The sequence below is a fragment of the Mastigoproctus giganteus genome, chromosome 9, assembly GCF_048544385.1.
Source record: "Mastigoproctus giganteus isolate SK-2022 chromosome 9, ASM4854438v1, whole genome shotgun sequence".
Classification (NCBI taxonomy): domain Eukaryota; kingdom Metazoa; phylum Arthropoda; class Arachnida; order Uropygi; family Thelyphonidae; genus Mastigoproctus; species Mastigoproctus giganteus.
The window spans coordinates 227611739-227631594 of NC_143583.1; the positions used below are offsets into that span (position 1 = coordinate 227611739).

The 19856-nt window shown below is 38.8% G+C and overlaps 1 protein-coding gene across 1 annotated transcript in view; it reads left to right on the forward strand.

The window, feature by feature from the left end:
• LOC150081154 (uncharacterized) overlaps nucleotides 1-19856 on the forward strand; it is a 58696-nt gene that overhangs the window by 26508 nt on the left and 12332 nt on the right. Inside the window, exons 3-4 of the mRNA XM_090380949.1 lie at nucleotides 2349-2467; nucleotides 14563-14654. Of these exons, the coding sequence (XP_090237075.1) occupies nucleotides 2349-2467; nucleotides 14563-14654 (211 nt within the window). The remainder of the gene's footprint in view (nucleotides 1-2348; nucleotides 2468-14562; nucleotides 14655-19856) is intronic.

A 19856-nucleotide genomic window follows, 5' to 3' on the forward strand; every position in this document is an offset into this window, starting at 1 on the left:
ACTTCTGCACATCTATTTTACAACCGTCCTTCCTCAGTTTGAATCTATGCCCCCTCAGATTTATAATCTGAGCAAGAGGGCGTCCCCGTAGTCAGGTGGGCAGGAGCAGCAGTGCGTAGCACACGCTTCTTGATTAGACCGGGGTTCGAGCCCGTGACCACCAAATACGGAGGATGCGGAAAGGTCAGGGAATGAGCACCGCATATCCCCGGAGCAATATGGCCTTAGTTGCTAATGCTCCTAAAAACCAACAACAACTTAGCAAGAGGAAGAATCCCATCAGCATTGAGCCTGCTCAATCCATTCAAGGCAGTGTTAAACCAGTGGATGCTAAATCCCCGTATACAGGTAGTCCAGACCTGTATACAGGGATTGATAACAGATAATCTAAAAAAATTTATCCTGTCTCAAACAGTCGTTGAATAACTTGGCTGTGAAGTCCATTCAACATAACCCCTTCACATTTACTTCTCACAAATCCAAATATGCTTATTCAATATTAGGATATACAGTGCTCTTCTCACTCTTTACATTGTATCCCTCTACATTAACAGTCATCACAGTTGTTTGCAGGCTCCCTCCAAATCATGGGAATTACAAATGGCATAGCCTTCTTTTTACCATTTTTCCACAATCTCAATGCTTCAGCACAGGTTCGGCAAATTTAATGTGGAGCCCATTGTTTACTTGGTCACCGAGTTTTTATTTTAATTTATTAATAACAAGATACACAACAGGTAACCATTATGAGTGTATCTGAGAGCGGAACAATGAGCAGAGTTGATAACAATAATAAGAAATCCAACAGAAAGATAAACCATTGATATAGATTCAGACAATTCCCGTGTACAATAATAAGAAATACAACAGGAAGGTAATCCATTGACACGAACAGGTTCAAACATTAAAATCATATGTACAAAAGAAGTATGCATTAAGTCGTTAAGTTACCGGTAAAATAAATAATTAATAAATTTAAGAAAAAATAATAATAATAAATAAAATAAAATATATTAATTAAATGAGTCACTTTGCAGTTCAAGAGAACAGGCATACTGCTAGATGGAGTTCATCAGTGATCGGGAATTGTAATTTTTGACAAACGTCAATCAAACACAGAGAGAGAGAGAGAGTCACTCATAAAGAGAGAGTCACTGATAAAGCCATTTGCTGATGAATAAGTTTTCACTCCAAAATAAGCACAATAGAAATTTTTGCTAAATTCTAAATTGCAAGGTATTATCTTGAGGACTACATAATTTCCACAAATATAACAAAATAAGTTTGGATTGTTCAAACCCTTGCGTGAGAACATTTTACTCACTTTTCAACAGGCACAAGTTTGACAAGGTAACCTAAAAAATCAAGTATGCACTCACTGAACACTGCTGCTCTCAAGGTCAAGAAACAAATGACTGGAGGCAGTGTTGCCAACATGCGATTACTCCGCCTTCTGTATTACTTGGACGCAGAAATTACTTTGGCACACACCGCAGCCTAACGAAAGATCACCTCTTCACAAATCTGTTAATGAGGTTTCTTCGTAATTTAGTTCAAACCATTGAAAATCGTTTCGGTTTTTATTACGCATGACGTATTATACATTCTAAATATTCAGTATTCTGAAATACCCAAACATTCTCCAATATCCACGTCTCGAAGGAGCACTACAGCAGTTGCTGTTCATTCCATGCTACTGCAATCCAGTCATTTCCAAATCGCTGCTGTAGAAAAATGAAAGAACAAATGCAGGTGACACAACACTGGAGAACCGAATCCGAAGGTCAATAAAGGGGTTTGGCGATCACCGAAAAGATTGGTAGCTGCCATTCGGAAAGTCATTCTCCATTGACCTGAAGTTGGAAGTCAAGGCGCCAATAGGAATGGCCAAAACCCTTAGTCTCTTTCCCTCGAAGTTCCGGGGCCTAACAAAACGCCAAATGCTCTCGGTACCTAGTCTGAAGGGATGGCTTGGTACAATTGACAAAACCAGGACAGAGAGAGAGAGAGAGACTTCGTCTTATTCTCTTGGAACATCAATAGAATTAAGATCAGGACTCTCTTTGGAATAGGAGATGCTGGCTGACACAGAAGATTCCTTTTCGATTGCGCAGCTGAAAACTGCGACGTATCAAAAATTTTCAGAGAACGATCATAGCACAGTCGCGAAGGCAGAGGTGGACCCATATTATTCATTTTCTGAACAAACACGCATTTCCATGAAACTTACTGGGGCACTGTTACTGCTGAGAGTACAACGTAAATGGAGAAAACTACCATTTTTAATTAAGAAAAAAAAAAAAAAAGAGTTCTAATGTTTATTGCTCACCTATAGTTGTTTATCATAGACCAAATTGCTACTCGAAGACCAAATCCTTATGTGTGTGGAATGAAGGGTTCTCAGAGGCGAGTATCTCCTCGTGTTGTTGGAGGAAAGGACTCAATACCCGGAGAATGGTGCTGGCAGGTAAGTTAATCAACCAAGTTGCCACTTAAATTTATCAGTTATACAGGATGTCCCAAAATTTGCTGCGTATTTTGATGACACGGTGTGATTTTCAAATAAATTTCATTACGACAAGTACATTTATTCATTTTTACATAAAACATAAGTATTTGTATTGTGTTAGAGATGTTATTGTAATTTTTTAACGTTTTCTTTTCAGACCCATGAATATTCAAGAGCGAATTTTTGTTGTAACATTCCGCATCAAAGAAATTAAGTTTTGTGAAATTAGGGAAAGATTTAAGGAGATTTCATAATCCCGGTCCTACAGACAATGTGATTCGTGCACTGGTGAATAAGTTTAGATGAACTGGTTCTGTGCGTGACGAGGAGAGAGATGTGGAGACGCCCAAGGACAGCACGTGAAAGCATTGAATCAATTCGAGAAATGTTCGAAGAGGACCCAAAATTATCAGTTAGGGAGGGATCTCGAAGACTGAACATACCTAAGACAGAATTTTGCGTTGGACACTGCACTACCACATCCAACTTTTGCATGACCTGCAGGATCCAGGGGAATCTCCTGTTTATCCTGCTTATCTTCTGAGGAATCCTTCAAGATTGGTATTTTCTGCATGAAGAAGATTTTCCACGTCGAACAGCAATGTGTGCAAAACTTGTCGATCAAATTCAAAATTACAGTTTAATGGAACACTCTGAAATCTCCTTGAAAATCTTTCCCTGATTTCACAAAACTAATTCCTTTGATATGGGATGTTACAACAAAAATCCACTCTTGAACATTCATCATGAATTATGGGTCCGAAAATAAAACATTAAAAAAATAATAAAAATTATAATAACATCTCTAACAAATACTTATGTTTTATGTAAAAATGAATAAATGTACTAGTCGTAATGAAATTTATTTGAAAATCACCAAAATACGCAGTGACATTTGGGACACCCTGTATATAAAATGAGAAAATGTTGAAAGTGCTTACATTTACGTCGCAGTTTTTTTTTTTGGGTTGTTCTCCCAAAATGTTAAACCAATGCAACAAAACTAAATACCGCGACAGTGTTATTTTTATGAAAGATGAAACTTTTGTTTGATTTATATTTTTGAATTAAAAGTGTTAATTATATTCAGTAATGCAATGAAACTTGTTTAATAAACAAATATATATATTTGTTTATTAATACAATAAAATAAAATATATAATCATTATTTAAAATTGTATTAATTCTATAATAATTAAATAAAGTTAATTACTCCAATATTAATCTTATATCAGTTGATGCTTAACTCATATTTATTCTAAAATCTTTCTGTTTATTACGGATGTCAAGCCCTAGCTTATGGGGGGACGGCAGTCACCTTTTCTGAGAATGTGTGTTTGGAGGAAATTTTACGACGTAAGCGTCAGAAATTAATCGCAAATTTTATATATTATTTAAAATAACAGAACTCAAACTACTTAAAAAGAAAATCAGTTTATGACTGAAAATGATCCCATAAAAGTTCTATGGCGTTTAAGTCATATTGGTGTGGCACCACACCGTAAATTTGCAATATCTCCTCCTGTTATTTAGTTGCTAGAAAGTCCGTGCACAGCTTAAAGATGTGCTTGGGGTCCATCGTCTTCTTGAAATATAAAAATTTCTTCCACAGAGGATCGAAGTCCAGATATATATTGCATTATGTTCAAGAACGTTTTTATAGCCTTTTTTTTTCTTAAAAGTCTCACAATTCTGACGATGTCACCCCCTCCAGAAAAACAGAGGCAACCCCAGATAATGATAGAACCACCACCGTGCTTGACTGTAGAAAATATAATGTGCCACCATTTTTCTTTCAGTTGATCGTCTCACATAAACTGTACGCTTGGAATTTCCAAATTTTAAATTTAGAAATTCCAAGATGCATGAATTCCAAATTTGAAAATCTGTGGACGTATTCATCCGTCCGCAGTACCTTTTTCCACCCTTCACTTGTCTAATGTTGATAGCTCTTAGCCCAAGCCAACCTTTCTTTCGATTTTCCCACTAATAAGGGTTCTCGGAACGCTACACGTCCACGATGTCGTGCTTGTTACTTCGAAGACGAAGCGTTTAGAAATCAGTGCTATGGTCTCAGCTTGTGCTTCCGTTGTTACGCTGGGTTGTCCTGATTGCAGTTTTTCCTTTAAACTCCCAGTCTCCTTGAAATGTCAAATGGTAACTTGTACTCTTTTAAATGAAACACCTAAAGTTTTGTGCCAATACTTCTCAGGGAATAATTTTCTTTATATACAAGTATAATTGCACTTCTTTTTTTACACACTCAGTTCCTTATTTCTTGCCATGTTTATCACGAAACACAAAACTTACACCAGACACTCTTTCTGAATAGCGAGTGCTAGATTTTATACGTTATACTCCTCAATTTATAATATTGAAAAACACTCTAGAACCATCTACAATCTTAATATAATGTTGAAACAAAACTTCCGTTTTCTAGAATATTCTAGAGTCTTCTACAATGTTCTACCACATTCCGAAGCTTTTTTTTTATACATAATAGAATATATTTGAATAAAAATTGGTAAACAAGTTGGTCCTATTTTAATAAAAACTTTGTAAATTAAGAAACATGAAACGTGGTTTCAAACTTTTAGGCGAGAGTGTATATATATATATAAATGTTATAAATGACAAAAAAATGATACTCATGTGACTAAATGTGTGGGTGGATCTACGTGCATGTATGTAGAAACACGATACGAATGTATAGCGCTAGGCTGCTTCAGAATAGTACAATTTAAACTGGAATTGTGAGAGGGCATTTAAAGTGTATGTAAAGATGGTAGGATGAGATGTTCACCGTGTAAAATTCAAAACAAAAGAAAGCAATGAACGGAGAATAAAAATCTAAGAAAAGAAGGAATTAGAAGGGAAAAGAAGGTGGAAAAAATAGTAGATAATATCTACATAAATAAAATAAATACATTTTCTGTTTATACTTCGAGACGAATAAGGAAGAATAAGACTACTGAAAAGAAAAAAAAGACAAGAACGAAAAAATTGGATATCTTCTTTGCCATATAGAATTTTTTCTATAAGATGGAAGGAATATATAAAAGAGCTATATGAGAAGATAGAAGGAATATATATAAGGGCTATATGATAAAACAAATAAACCAAAAGCATGGCCTGTGACAGCAGAATATGATGAAGGACCAAAATTAATAAGAGAAGAATTTGAAAAGGCAGTGGCCTCGTTAAAAAGAGGAAAGGCAGCTGGACTGGATGACATACCAACAGAAATTATAAAAGGACTTGGAGAAGAGGCAAAGAAAGAATTGGCAAAGATTTGCAGAAAATCTTTGAATTGTGGAAGCTCGGCCAAAGACTTTCTAAAATCCATAATTATTCCGTTAGAAAAGAAGAATGCAATATGTTGTACAGACTATAGGACAATCAGTTTAATTTCCCACTCCTCAAAAATATTACTACAAATTGTCTTAGCGCGAATTAAAGCAAAAGCGAGGGATTGTGAATCCCTCGCAAAGAAGATCAGTTCGGGTTCAGAGAAGATTGTGGGAAACAGAGAGCAAATAGAAATATTAAGAACACTAGCAGAAAAAAGGATGGAAATAGGAAAAGATCTGGCAATCTGTTTTGTTGATGTCGAAAAGTATTTTGACAGAATTGGTTTAAGCTGATGGAAGTCCTTGGAAAGATTGGCCTGGATAAAAGAGATCTTAAAGTAATTTCGGAACTTTACATGGAACAGAGAGCTGTGGTTCGGATTGATGGAGAGGAATCAGAAGTAAACATTGGTAGGGGTGTAGGGCAAGGACGTTCTATGTAAAGCATTGATAAAAGAGTACAAAGAAGAGCAGAAAGGAGGTGTAAAAGTAGGCGGGGAGAAGATAAAGATAATAAGATTTGCAGACGATGAGGTACTGATTGCTAATAATGAGGGAGAATTACAGAGCTCCTTGGATATCTTGAACAGAAAAGTAAAGGAGTACAATATAAAGATTAACACCAAGATATTGTTAATTTCAAAGTGGACAGGAAGAATCAATGTAACATTGGATGGAATATTAGTGGAACAGGAGGAGAGATACAGATACTTGGGAAGCATAATGACAGAAAATGGAAAAAGTCCAGAGGAAATTAAAAAAAAAAAAAAAAAAAAAACAGCGTGTGCACCCTATACACACGACAGTCTGCGCGCGTGGCATAGTGGTATCGTCACCGTCCTCCCCACCGGGTGGGAAAGGCCCGGGTTCGAATCCCGTCGATGACGCGAGGAACTTTAATGGGCTTTTTTCACTCTGTGGTTGAGTTAGTCGATCTCAGGCGTAAATAGCAAGGTTTAACTCCGAAAACTCGGGTTTTTCGTCCAGCAAAACAGGCAAATCAACCGTAGAACACACGCAATTTACAGACATAATACTAATGCACGGCAGATGAATTTTAATATTCGGGTGGCCAAAAAGATAATAGGTTTTTTTTTTTTTTTTTTTTGTACGCACGACAGATGTTTAATGTGAAAACATCTTTGACGAAAATCAGAACAGCTAGAACCGAAGTTAGGAACGATATAAAGTTTTAAGCTCACGCCTGCTACTTACACTACCGAATCAACGTTAGTGACTGAGTTAGCATCATTAAGGAAGTGCTCACGCCCGCTACTTCCTAAATTTCGCCTCCGATTTTCGTTACCAATCAGTTTTACTTCAGTCAGAAATATTTAGTATGAACGTTGTAACGTTTTATGCTCACGCCTGCTACTTACTCTACCGAATCAACGTCAGTAACTGCATTAGCATCATTTTGGAAGTGACGTAATTTGCGTCATTTCCGTTTCACGTTTTCGTGACAAATTAGTTTTACTTCAGTCCGAAATTTAGTAGGTGCCGCAAAGTTGTTTTCACATCAACAAGAATTGCAATGGGCAAAGAGGCATTTACTAATATAAAAGAACTATTGGAAAGAAATTTCAAGAAGGAATTAAAAAAGAAAATGGAGAAAACATTAATATGGACTGTGGTACTATATGGCTCAGAGACATTGATACTGGGGAGAGAGGACATTAGATGGCTAGTAGCTTTCGAAATGTGGGTGTGGAGGAGAATGGAAAGGGCGAAATGGTGGACATAGTGAATAATGAAGTTCTGAGGAAAGTAGGAGAAGAGAGAACGTTAGTAAATGAACTAAGAAGAGACAAAAAGAACTTTGTCTTTACAAAGAACTTTGATAGTTACGTTATGGGACATGTATTGAGAAGAGAAAACATGTTGAGGAAGGTGACTGAGGGTAAGGTGTGTGGGAAGAGAGCTGTTGGAGAATCAGAAGGAGAATCGGAATGATGGATTGGATGGGAGGAGGAAATTATGAAAGGAATTAAAAGGAAAGAACAAGATAGAAAAACATTGCGTCAATGGAGTCCTGAACCTGCCTGAGGGCAGAGAACTTAAAATACACAAACGCTCCCAGCCAGCCAAAACGACTGGACAACACTGCGTGTGTGAAGGATAACCTGCTGAGGGAGGCATTTCTGACATATGACCAAAAATCGTAGTCACACTACTGGTAGCAAGAGCGAGGCTTTCCCGGGTCACCTGCAAACGTAAAATTAGAAACCAAATCTGAGGGGTGGAAATATATACAGAAAATGTCAAATGCAAAGCGTCAAGCTATCACTTTGACAGAGAAGATGGAAAAATTAGTCTCACTGTTCCTGCCGTTATGAACATACGCCGATATTCCACGAGTAATAAGTCATATTTTCGATTTTACCGATTCTATACTCACTGGCCAAAAAATTAAAACATTTTGCAATTGCTGTCAACAGATAATTAAACGAATGGTATGCAAATATAAGTTTTCACGTGATCAAGTCGCGTGGTAACAGATAGATACTGTACGCTTTTCTGGACCTTCTTAATCGATTCGATCATGGGGAAAACAGATCTTTCCGACTTTCAGAAATGTGGATTGGTGGAGCCCGTTTAGCAAGAGCCACAATTAAGAATGCAAAAGAAATCACCAGTGTATCAAAAGCAACCATCTCGAAAGTATACAATGAGTGGAAGACGAAAGGGAAATGAAAAAAAGGAAGAAGGTCAGCACTCCAAGAACGAGACCGCAAGAATTTAAAGCGAATTGTGAGTCATTTTGAAGGTCCAGTGTGTCAATTTAGACAAAGAAAGACCTGTTTCCAAGCGAACAACGCGGCTGGAGTGGAAGCACCTTGGATTTGGAAGTCATATAACCTGATATACGCACCTGACATACGTGCCAATAAACTGACATATGGCACAGATAGCCTAAGTTGATGATGCACCTAAAACTCTACTGTAACAACAACAACAATGTGTATGGAGCGTTGAATCTGATTTTAAACAGGACGGCAGTAAGTTTTGAGTATGTTAGAGGTTTTGCATAGCACGATATATCCATAGTAAATGTATTCAAGGAATTTTTATACAATGCGCCAAATATCAGTTTACCGAGAAGCAAATTATCGAAAACAATTTATTTAAATATCAATAAACAGCGCCCAGAAATTGTAAATGGAGGTCTTCGAGGGAGTCTTCAGTTTTGTGTGGGGGGAGATCACTGGTGGCTCCTAGGCATTTGCCCATCTCCACCTTGTTCATCTGTGGTGGTGAAGAACCTCTGCAGGTCGGGCCCGAAAAAAGTGTTGGCGCTCGTGTCAGTCTAATGTGCTAGTCTGGGTCCACTATCACCTGTAGTGCTGAAACGCCCAAAATCCCGCACCCACCGGAGATAGAGTGCTATACCGGTGGGTGCCAGCAATCCCGTTTCCCGGGTTGCCCAAACCAGGAGCCGGCAAAAAAAAAAAAAAAAAAAAAAAAAAACTGTGTAAATTAACCCAGTAATTATTTTTCTCAGAATTTCTGATATTTTACCTTACTTGAATTTAACTTTCAGGCATTACAACGGAAGGAAATTTAAAAGTTAAAACTTTAACTACATACAAAAGGATAGTCGGTGGCAAGTAGTCACGATGAGACTACTGTCGCAGGAAGTACGTTGATATTCGTCACTTTCGCTCCAAGATACACAGCAATGAAATACGTCTTTACAATCTTCCACGAAAAGAGGTGTACTGCAAGCAGGCGATAAAGCCAGCAGCGTCAACAGGGAAACAACAGCCGCAACGAGACTTGCTCTATAAAGCACTGAGTGCAGCGCAGTCAAATTCAGTAAGATTGGATCAAAAATTTAATGGTGTTTATGATTGCCATGAACAGCAACAGCCCATTAACATTAGCTGGTCCAAAACGACGTTACTCAACTTGAAATATAATCTTAGAAGAGACCACTGCCACGAAGAGTATAATGATCCTTGTCATCCTCTAAGTCAAAGGTATCAGATATCTTGCTTTTAAATCTACCACAGAAGAGATGTACTGGATGCAGATGACAAAAACCTCTAGCGTCAGGAAGGAGATCAACAGCCAATGAGACTGTGCCTCTATAACACAGTACATTATTTCACAATTCATCATTTCCCACGCAGGAAATCATTTGATCAGAAAATTAGGAGTGTTGAAAGTTGCTGCGAACGGTCGCAACGAGACTGTCACTGCACGATTTATATTATCTGATCCAAAAGTGGCGTTTTTGAGCATGTAGTTTGACTTTTATATTGGGCTATTGTGGTGTAATCAGTGTGGTATCTATTTCCAGAGTCCAACAAGCGGGAGGTTACAAGATTCAAATCATGAACTTTTTTTTCTTTTTTTTTTCCCCGAAATATCCCAAGAAGGTCTTCCCTCCTAGTATTGACATTTTTATTATTTACATTGTTTACTTTATATCTGCCTTATTTACAACGAGTATCACCAGGTATTCCAATAAATCACAGTAGGCTATTTTGTTCATTAAAATGCAGCTCGTGCAACTTGCACACCAATTTGATTTCAAATTAATTAACCAAGCTGATTCCTAAGCTCAGTTCTCTTCTGAAAAACTGACACTGAGAAGATCTGGAGGGCGGTAAAATTTTGTTCATTTTCTAGAAGGATATGATAGGTTAGTAAGCCAATTTATAAGACATCGTCCCTATTCCGAGTACAGTGGGTACATTAAAAGGACATGTTCCCAATCCTCGTTCTGACCACAAGTGCAGAACGGATCTAGCTCCAGCCCCATCTTATGGAGCTTACCTTGAGAGAGAGAACCATGCCCCGTTAGGAAATATGCTGTAGTCATAGATGGTGAGAACCATGAACAGATTCCCGGAGAAGTCACAAAAGCCACTCGTTAAATGAACTTTTTTGTTACCAGTCGAGACACAGATTCGTCCCATCTGGACTGCCAAATAGCTGTTATCTCAGTCCAGATTCTTTTCTTTTCTGCTTTAATGTCATTTGCTGGGTCTGATGTTTATAAACGCGTGGGTAACGGTCGTTCACTACAACCTCGCCATGCGCAAAAGACAGCCACTTTATTTGCATCGACATTCATTCGTGAACAGGCTTTCGCCATAATGAAACTGAACACAGATAGTCTGAGAAGCACAATGACCGATGCTCGTCTAAGATATTTGCTAAGAGTAGTATCTTCGAGGCTGGAGCGGAACTTCCAAAATGATGTAATCAAAACATCTGCATCATAATTCTTTTTCTCTTCAGGCTTCTTGAGGAACAGCATTATGATATCCTTCTTTTTCTTGTTAATTAACAATCCCAAGTGACATTTCGGATTAAAGTGGCTTCCATTAAGAATGCTCTTTCATGCGGCCTACAACCTCAAAACGTTTGAGCACTTTTGGTGTACTCAAAAACAAGGGACCTCGGTTATTGGTGTGCACTTATTGGCGAATCTGTTATACTCACTCGCGAGAAACTTCAGTATCTAGTAGGACCAGCTTTTTCCCGAACTACAAGGCGTCGTGGCAGGGATTGCACTAGGTGTCTGAGGAAATCTGGCTCCACATTTGACTAAATTGCGTGCGTTCTGCGATTCATTTTCTGTTTGCTGCCCACAGTGCTGAACATGACGCTGTTCTGCGTTATGTTTTTCTTAATGCCGGGGAAGCTACTATCCTTCCAGTGGTTGATCTTGGGCTTATGGCCTCTAAAAATGACCGTTTAGCCACTAGTGGACCTAAAGTAACTAATGTCGTTTTTAATCAAACAACAACAACCAAGGTGAATCAGCTATTCAAAGCTCAAAGGCATCGTTATGATCGGTTTTCGAACTATTTTGTTGCTCACGATGCTTTTGTTGCTCAAGAAAACTCACGATGGAAAAAGTTTCGTTAGTTTGTCCCTGCCAGTAACATAGCTCGGGCTTACGCTCCTTAGAAACTACTGTACTGCGTTTATACACGAGTCGACGTAAAGTAACTAATATCGTTTTAAGCTTCGAATCGCGTGACACAGGGTTGCTAACTGAGGTTATCTGTTATCGTTTGTAATGATGGAGCCAAATAGTTCCAGGCGGTAATACCAGTACCTTCCAGTTTTAATGAATAACTGATTCACTTCTTGTGATATCATCTGTTTAAAAACGATTTAGTTTCTTTAGGTCGACTCATGGATAAAGCCTTTTCTAAAGAGCAAAAGGGCATAAACCCATTGCTCTGTTACTGTCGCTGGAAAGATAGTAGTGGTCCCAACAAGAAAGAAGAGAAAAACTTAACTGAGAGTAATGTATTCTGTTTATATTAAAGTCACACGAAAACTTTGCTTTGATGGTGGCAGAGCCAAAATAAGAAGAAACCCTACAATCAGACCAGAATCCACGTAAAATAAGGCAAGAAGTAGTACGCGTTGGACGCAGAGACGATCACAGCCATCTTATACACTCCTATAATTGTTCCTCTTACAATTCAACAGCGAACGAGAACTGTTTCTCACAGACCCCTATCGATCGGGAGAGGCCGCTACGCTTACACAACTTTTAGCGGCTGAAGACTTTAAAAATACCGCGCTAGCTTCACAGCCTATACATACACTATACTGTCAAAAGTACCTGGGTAATTTGAGAAAAACGAATCCGCCATCCACGTGTAAAGACGAGGTATAAAAGCAAGTGCATTTAAGCTAGGAGCAAGCAGATCAACGAAATATAGTAGATGGAACTGGAAGTCCCAGAACTGAACGAAATTCGTTGAGCTCGGCGACTTCTAATGGGATGGGGGGGGGGAAACTGATATCATGGGATGCCATATCAGTAATCGATCTGTTCGTGCCATCGCAACAAAATTTCTAACCCTTACATTCCTGAGGTAATCACCAGACAGAAACGTCACGGTGCTACTACAGCCGGAAGAAAACTTCCCGTCCATCTGCTGTAGACCAGAAACCGAGAGAACGAGACTAAAAAGCACTCAGTAGAGTGCTATGCAGATCACGAATGCCTTCATCCAATACTGTCAATCAGGAGTTCAGGGAGGCCACGGAAACTGATGTAAGGACGATGACACTATATAGTATCGGTGTAAATACACCACAGTTGGGAGCTGCATAGCACTGACTAAACATCACGGCACACAATGCACAGCGTCCGCTTGCCTATGCAACTGTTTACTAAGGTAAGTCAAGCGTCGCCTTAGAAGTATTGATGACATCGTTGATTTCATGAGCATGCATGACTTGTGGTTGCTGTACAACCAAAAATCACGAGGCACTTATATCTATGAACAAACACATTTTGCGGCCATAAACGACTTCGATCTATCGGTAAGAGTTCCCTAAACTGGATGAATATTCATGTTGTTCATTTGACGATTCAACTTGATTACTTTAGTACAGAGAATTTGCTGTGTGTAGCGCAACTGCACGCTAATTCCGATGAGTGGTTTGTGCATCTTTCGGAAAATTGATCTATTCAGAAACAGCATTCGCTTTTTTTCTTGCCTCCATCATAGCTCGAGTTCAGTCTACTGGGAACAGTTCGTTGCTTACGAACTCTCATAAATTGTATGTTAGTGCTATACATTCGGAGCACAATCTACACTACTACCCAGAAAAGTATCCGGACACGTATCGTTTTTACAGTGGCGTCACAGCACATTTCAATAGCGTGCTGTACCTTCTTTCTCCCATGACACACCTCCTCCATTCTTCCTGCATAACGGGTACTATACCAATGAGCTGCCAGTGTGGGACGTGATGATCTGGCCCTCACCGTCGTTTCGGTTCATCCCATGGGTGTTCAAACTGGCACTCTGCGCCAGCCGTTTCAATTTTAGTAGATTTGTCCATTCTCGAACAACACTAGCATAGGGCATTATCCTATTGAAACAAACACAGATCTGTGGCAAAGAATTGCCCACACCACAGGGATCATAGAATTTTCCAACATGTTAAAAGGTATTCTTCAGAAATTACGGTTTCCTGTATAACTACCAAAGAACTTAGACTATGTTACGAGAAACAGACCACCATAGCATCCACACTTGTTCCGAATTTCACTGTTGGAACACACACACACACACACGATGAGAATAAGGTGTAGCGAGATTTGTCGCTCTACAGAACCGATTTCGACTGCTCTATAAACCAATTATGGCGTTCGCTGCACCATGCAAAGGCGAGACTGTGGGATGATGTTTAGGTTATGCAAAGCCGCTCTCCATGAGAACCAAGGCTCGAAAGGAAACTTGAGTGCCCTCTCCAGTACCCTTTTGTGTTTCTGTGGTCTTCCGCACGTTGCTGGGCATTGGTGGTACAGTCATACAGTACTTCAATTCCAGATAGTGTAGGTATACGGTCGACTTTCGATGGTATAGGCTGCTAGCAACTGTACGAATCGAAAAGTGACAATCTGACATTCGACAGTCATCTCGAGATCAGTCAAAATCTCTGCCATGACGAGAACAACTTGTATAGCTCACATACCCTTCTTATATACCGGTTTGAGTCGCTCGTTTTTCCGAATGGATCCAAAGGACTACGAAAACAGTGGTGTTCGAATACTTTTTTCGAGGGTAGTGTATTCTCGCCAAATGCCTGTAATGCCATTTACAAGTTTACTTACATCAATTAATTATACTACGAAATGGTTCTTGTAAAAGATTATTAACTGTAAGTGACCTGTTCTGGGAACATTAATACATTTGCGATTTATTGTTTTAGGTGGCGCTAATAAATGCCCAGAATCAGTATTTATGCGGAGGAGCCTTAATCGGAACACAATGGGTTTTAACTGCTGCACACTGCGTTGCAAAGTAAGTGAATAATTCAAAGTTGTCATTTTCTTTCTTTTCTTAAGTAAAAATGAAAGAGGAACTTAAAATTATTTATGTGAACATTTTTCTCTTCTGCAACCAAAGCCGGATTAACAATATGCTGAATGTAAGTGTGTGGAGACTGGACGGAAATGAGGAGAACACGACTGTTAGCTGCCGTGAAAAGAAAAACGTGTTTGCATTAATGAAATCACAGTGCACCCAAGTAGAAGAAAGCAAAAGCTACTTGCATCTGCTTCAACGAAAGTCGTTATGTACGCCTTCATCTCAATTTGAAACTGCGAAATGCATGGATATCAGAAAGCATTGGATATCAGATTGTAGTATGCTTAGATAACCCTGAAAAAGAAGAAGAAACTTTGATTGTGGACGTACAACAAAAGAGAAGCCAAAATTTGAAGGAAAAACTAATATACAATACTTGTAGACAACGCTTTGGCTGTTTTAAAGGATTTGCTGACATGAATTCGGGGACGAATTTATCCACAGGCCCATGATACTTGCAGCAGGGGGGAAGGGCGTCAAACAGTACCCCTAGAAAATGCTTTTAATTAAACGGAAATACTTGCCGCTGCTCCTTGCAGCATGCCTAATCAGGGCCCAACCATGTAAAGGGGAAAAAAAAGAGGACAGTTTCCACGGCGGCTCCCGGATGGTACATGGAAGGATGACGGCATACGTGAATTTATTACACCTGCGCGTAGTGCCATATCAAGGACTGTCAGGCGCGGCACTTGCTCCAATTGTGTCAGAAGCCTAAAAATACATAGAGATAGAGATTTACAGGGTACTGTTTCAGTACTCTGTAAATGTTCATTTAGAGTACTGTTTCAGACTTTAATCTGCAGGAAGATGGCGCAAGTCTCAGCAAAAATTTTCGTTTTGTGATAATTCACAAAAATCAGCATGGATTTTCAATGCGAATGTCCCTCTCATTTCCCCTTCACCCCCTTTCCCCTTTAGTCTTTTTGGGGCTGTCTTTTTGTGGCCTCCAGAGTTCTAGAAGCGGGATCATTGCCGGTACCTAGGAGTATGCTTCCTGTTATAGGATCTGCTGGTATCCAGCTATTGCACTCTCTCAGATGGACGCGAGAGTTTCACATTAGGCTTTCACTATCCGGTACATGACATCGCCGCCATAGCTTTCCGAGTGATCGCTGGCTGGTCATACAACATAATACACACTATTCTACTCAAACTATACGACTGGCTTTACAGTTTTCTACACTAAGCACGGTGTCACGTGGAGGTGATAAACTTGAGTTAGGTGCTGCCATAAAGTATAAAGAAAAACTGGCTCGAACCAGCAACCTTCTTCATCTTCTTAAAGTTGCGCACTTTAACCACTATACCGTCTGCGCTGAGAGCACAGTGGTTACCGTGTAAGAACCCATTCTTACAACTATTAATAACAATTTTATATCTTTTGAAAAATTAATGTTTTAAAACAGATGGCATTCAGCAAATTGCTTGCACTCTCACCGTATTCGTTTCAGTAGAAAGTGGATTAGCGTAGCAGCATGGGGGGGGGGTTGTTCGAAACTAAACTATACAATAGGAGTGCCAGGTTGAAGCAGTTCTTGTTGACGGAAAGTAGGACGGAAGCGGCACTACGGAAGAAAGGGACAAAGGAACGCCCATTCCCCCAAGAAACGGTTCGGACTCCAAAAAAGGGAAGACTCGAGATCTTAGAGCAAGCCGTGTTCGGTATCATAACGTAGTATAAACGGACCGACACGGAGCGCGCTCTTAAAAATTTCAGGGGCGGTCATTTAAAATAGGGCGTGACGAAAGGGGTAAGTTGATGTCCCGACCAAAGTTCTGGAAATTTATTAACATCCGGATGTCCTCGCTACAAAGAAGGGAGCTCGACCTACCAGACGTGGGCCGAGACAATGGAATGAGAAATGGGCGAATGAGAATAAAGATGAAGATGGAGAATTAGTAAACGATTGGTCGAGAAAAAAGGGGAGAGAGAGAGAGGAACAAAAAGGTGATGGAGAGCAGGAGAAGGAGCGTCCAAGAGAAAAAACGAGAAGAGTTCGGAAAGAATCGCGGGAGAGCGACAGAGAGAAATTTTTTCGGGAGTGAGAATGGTATTGGAAGTGAGGGAATTGTCAATGGAGAATTTTGGTATGGGCAGTTTAGTGGGTAGTGATAACAGAGAAAGGGGATGTGATTTAAGAAAGAAAATCAGATCGAGCTTCTAATCGATGGCTAAAGCAGCAGCCCTGGAGAAAAGTCCTTGTGCGCGGAAAAAACCGCCAGAGAGCAGCGTAAGGCTGTGCACCTAGTGGGTCAGCAGAGACCAAGCCCAGAAAGACGAACGCTGAAAAGGACCTGAAACCGGAAAACTCGTCCAGGTAGAAGGAGAAGAGTGCAAGTAAGTTTGTTTAGAAAATTTTGCTAACGGAAACTGTATTATAAAGAAATAAACGGGAGAAAAATGAACAGGACAGTTAGAGGAGATTTGTAACGGAATGAACACTATATTGTAAGAGATAGAAATGGGGAACAGTAGAAAGAGAGAGCGTGAGTGTTACTATTGTGTATTAGAAGCATCTGTAAAACATAAAGAAATGTATTAGATGTGATGTACTGTAGTTAACGAAGTAAATTGTACTTTGAAGTATTATCGTCTAGTGTGTATAGAATGGGAGTGCAAGAATAATGGAATTACTCCATATATTATAGGTACACATATATATAACCATATATGATTGTATAGGTTAGTATAATTAGCATTTTGTATAGCAAAAGTTGTTGGAGGTTATGAAATTCGTTGGAAGAAAGCGAAAATATGGACATCATATTATGTATAGTAATAACAGAGTTTTGAGGAATTTGATATCATGAATTGTTTAATGTGAGTAAAATTTTTTTGTATAAAACTGTGAAATAAATTTTGTTATGTTACTTATCATATGCTTTGTCTTTGGGGAGTGACACCACAGCGTTATAACAAGTAACAAGAGTTGTCCAGGCAAGGGAAGCTAAAAATAAAAAAATTAAAATTCCTCAGTACTTGGATCTTCTGATAAAAAAAAAAAAAAAAAAAAAGGAAAGAAAATTAATAAAGTTAATTTACTAAGCAGTAGGTAGCATGTGGGCCTTGGAAGGGAAGTGAGGACCCCCCCTGTTTCAGAATAAAAATTAAAGCAACAGCCGATTGAGCTTCCAAGATAGCTGGAAGCTAATATTGCATCCACAGATCCCACAATTGGCTTCCCAGTTCCCACAACTGGTGATAGCCAGCCAGGATTTTTCCCACAACCGTCCTCGCCGCACCGGATGAAAAAGGCCCAGGTTTGAAGGTCAATGATGCAAGAAATTTTTATGGGATTCTTTCCACTCCTAGGCCGAGTTAGTCGGTCTCAGGCGAGGACAGCAAGGTTTTCCCTCCCAGAAACTCTTCCTGAAAAACAGACAGATAGACCATAAAACGTACTCAATTTTTGGGCATAATACACAGTGGCAGATGAATTAGTTCTCGAGTGGCCCTAATATGACACTTTAGTCTCCAATCGTTTAAACAATTGTATGTGTATCAGGTTGACGACGATTTTTGTGCTAAGCCTGCCACCCTTAGCACCATTTCCCATGCATTCCTCCAAAAAGATGCATAACAGCTAGTCAAAGGTTATGACTTTTCAGTCGAAATTATCATGCATTTGAATGGCAGAAGCCTTTTATTAGAAAGAACATGATGTAAAGATGCGACAACACCAATCCAATCGTCTTAGCATAATTAAAAAAGAGTGCTTACAAGGAAAAAAAAGTTGGACTAAAGTTAAATTTTCTCTCTAAATAACCACTCTTATACCATGTATTTTAAAGTTAGTTTATTTATCCTTATTGATAAATGTACTATACGATTAGTGTACAGCACATTATAGCTAATAAGACTAAATAAACTTAAAAAAAAAATTATGTAGCGGGTACATAATGAGTTGGTGCCGTTCTTCTCTGAGACTGATAATGTCACAGCGGGAGCCGTTAAAAACGTCTTTACTGCAGAAACTCATTATGAAACTGGCACAGTAAAATAAAACATTATGAAACTGGTACCGTAAAATAAATAAAAAAGTATTGCTGCATTATTTTTATTGAAAAAATAATTTCAGTACAATGAAATACAATGAATGGAATTTTTCATTATTCTAGTGTACAATAAAATAATTCGTATAAAATATATTATAATAACATTAAAATTATTGGTCTATGGAAACTGAAATAAGATATATAATTTTGACACTCAAATGAATTTAATTCCCGAGTGAATACTCCATCGATTGTCGTTCCATTGCGTGTAGTATTTACTAAAGTATTTGACTTAATATCTAAATTCAAGACATCTTTCATAAATTTACAAAACTTCTCTCCAGCCTCAGAATTTAATTCTAGATTTAAATCGCCAGCGAGAACTATAGGTATACTACAATCCAGTGGCTCCTCCAATAATTTTTCACCTTCAATGGAATACGGCATCAAATTCTTGTTTATGAATTTTTGAATTATATCTAACGACATCCCTGGAGTGATGTATATGGAAATGATGAAAATAGATTCCCATCATTATTGAATTTGCATAAAGATCCACAAATGTCTCCAATTTCATCTGATACCGCTGTCGCATTACTGCTATTATGTTGTGCAAAGATATGTGTTGTACTGATGATAGTTGAACCTTCGCAACATCACCACTATGAACATCCGACCTTTTAAATTGAGTCACACGTTGGAATGGTTTAAGTAATATATGTTCATCATTATCCAACCACGTTTCACTTAATATCAACTCTTTGATTGCTGTAATATTGTGCCCATTCCGAACTTTATACGTTCATTGACCATAAAAATATACCACTTTGTATGAAATCTTGCAGTTCATCCTGTACAGAGGGTAGCTTAATATTTTCAAGCGATCTAGTTCAGCAAGAAGTTCTATAGTACTGCAGTAGTAGCTTTGGGGATTTGTAATATATAAACCTTGAAATGAGGTCACTCGAGATAACGCCACGTTTCAAGTTGCTGTTGAACCTTTCTCATAATTACATATAACTTTGTCGAAGGTCCCTCCTTGAGATTTATGTATCGTCAAAGCACAAGCACATACAAAAGGAAATTGTTCTTGAATGGAATCGTAGTTGATCGTTTTATAATAGGTACGGATTGAGTAGG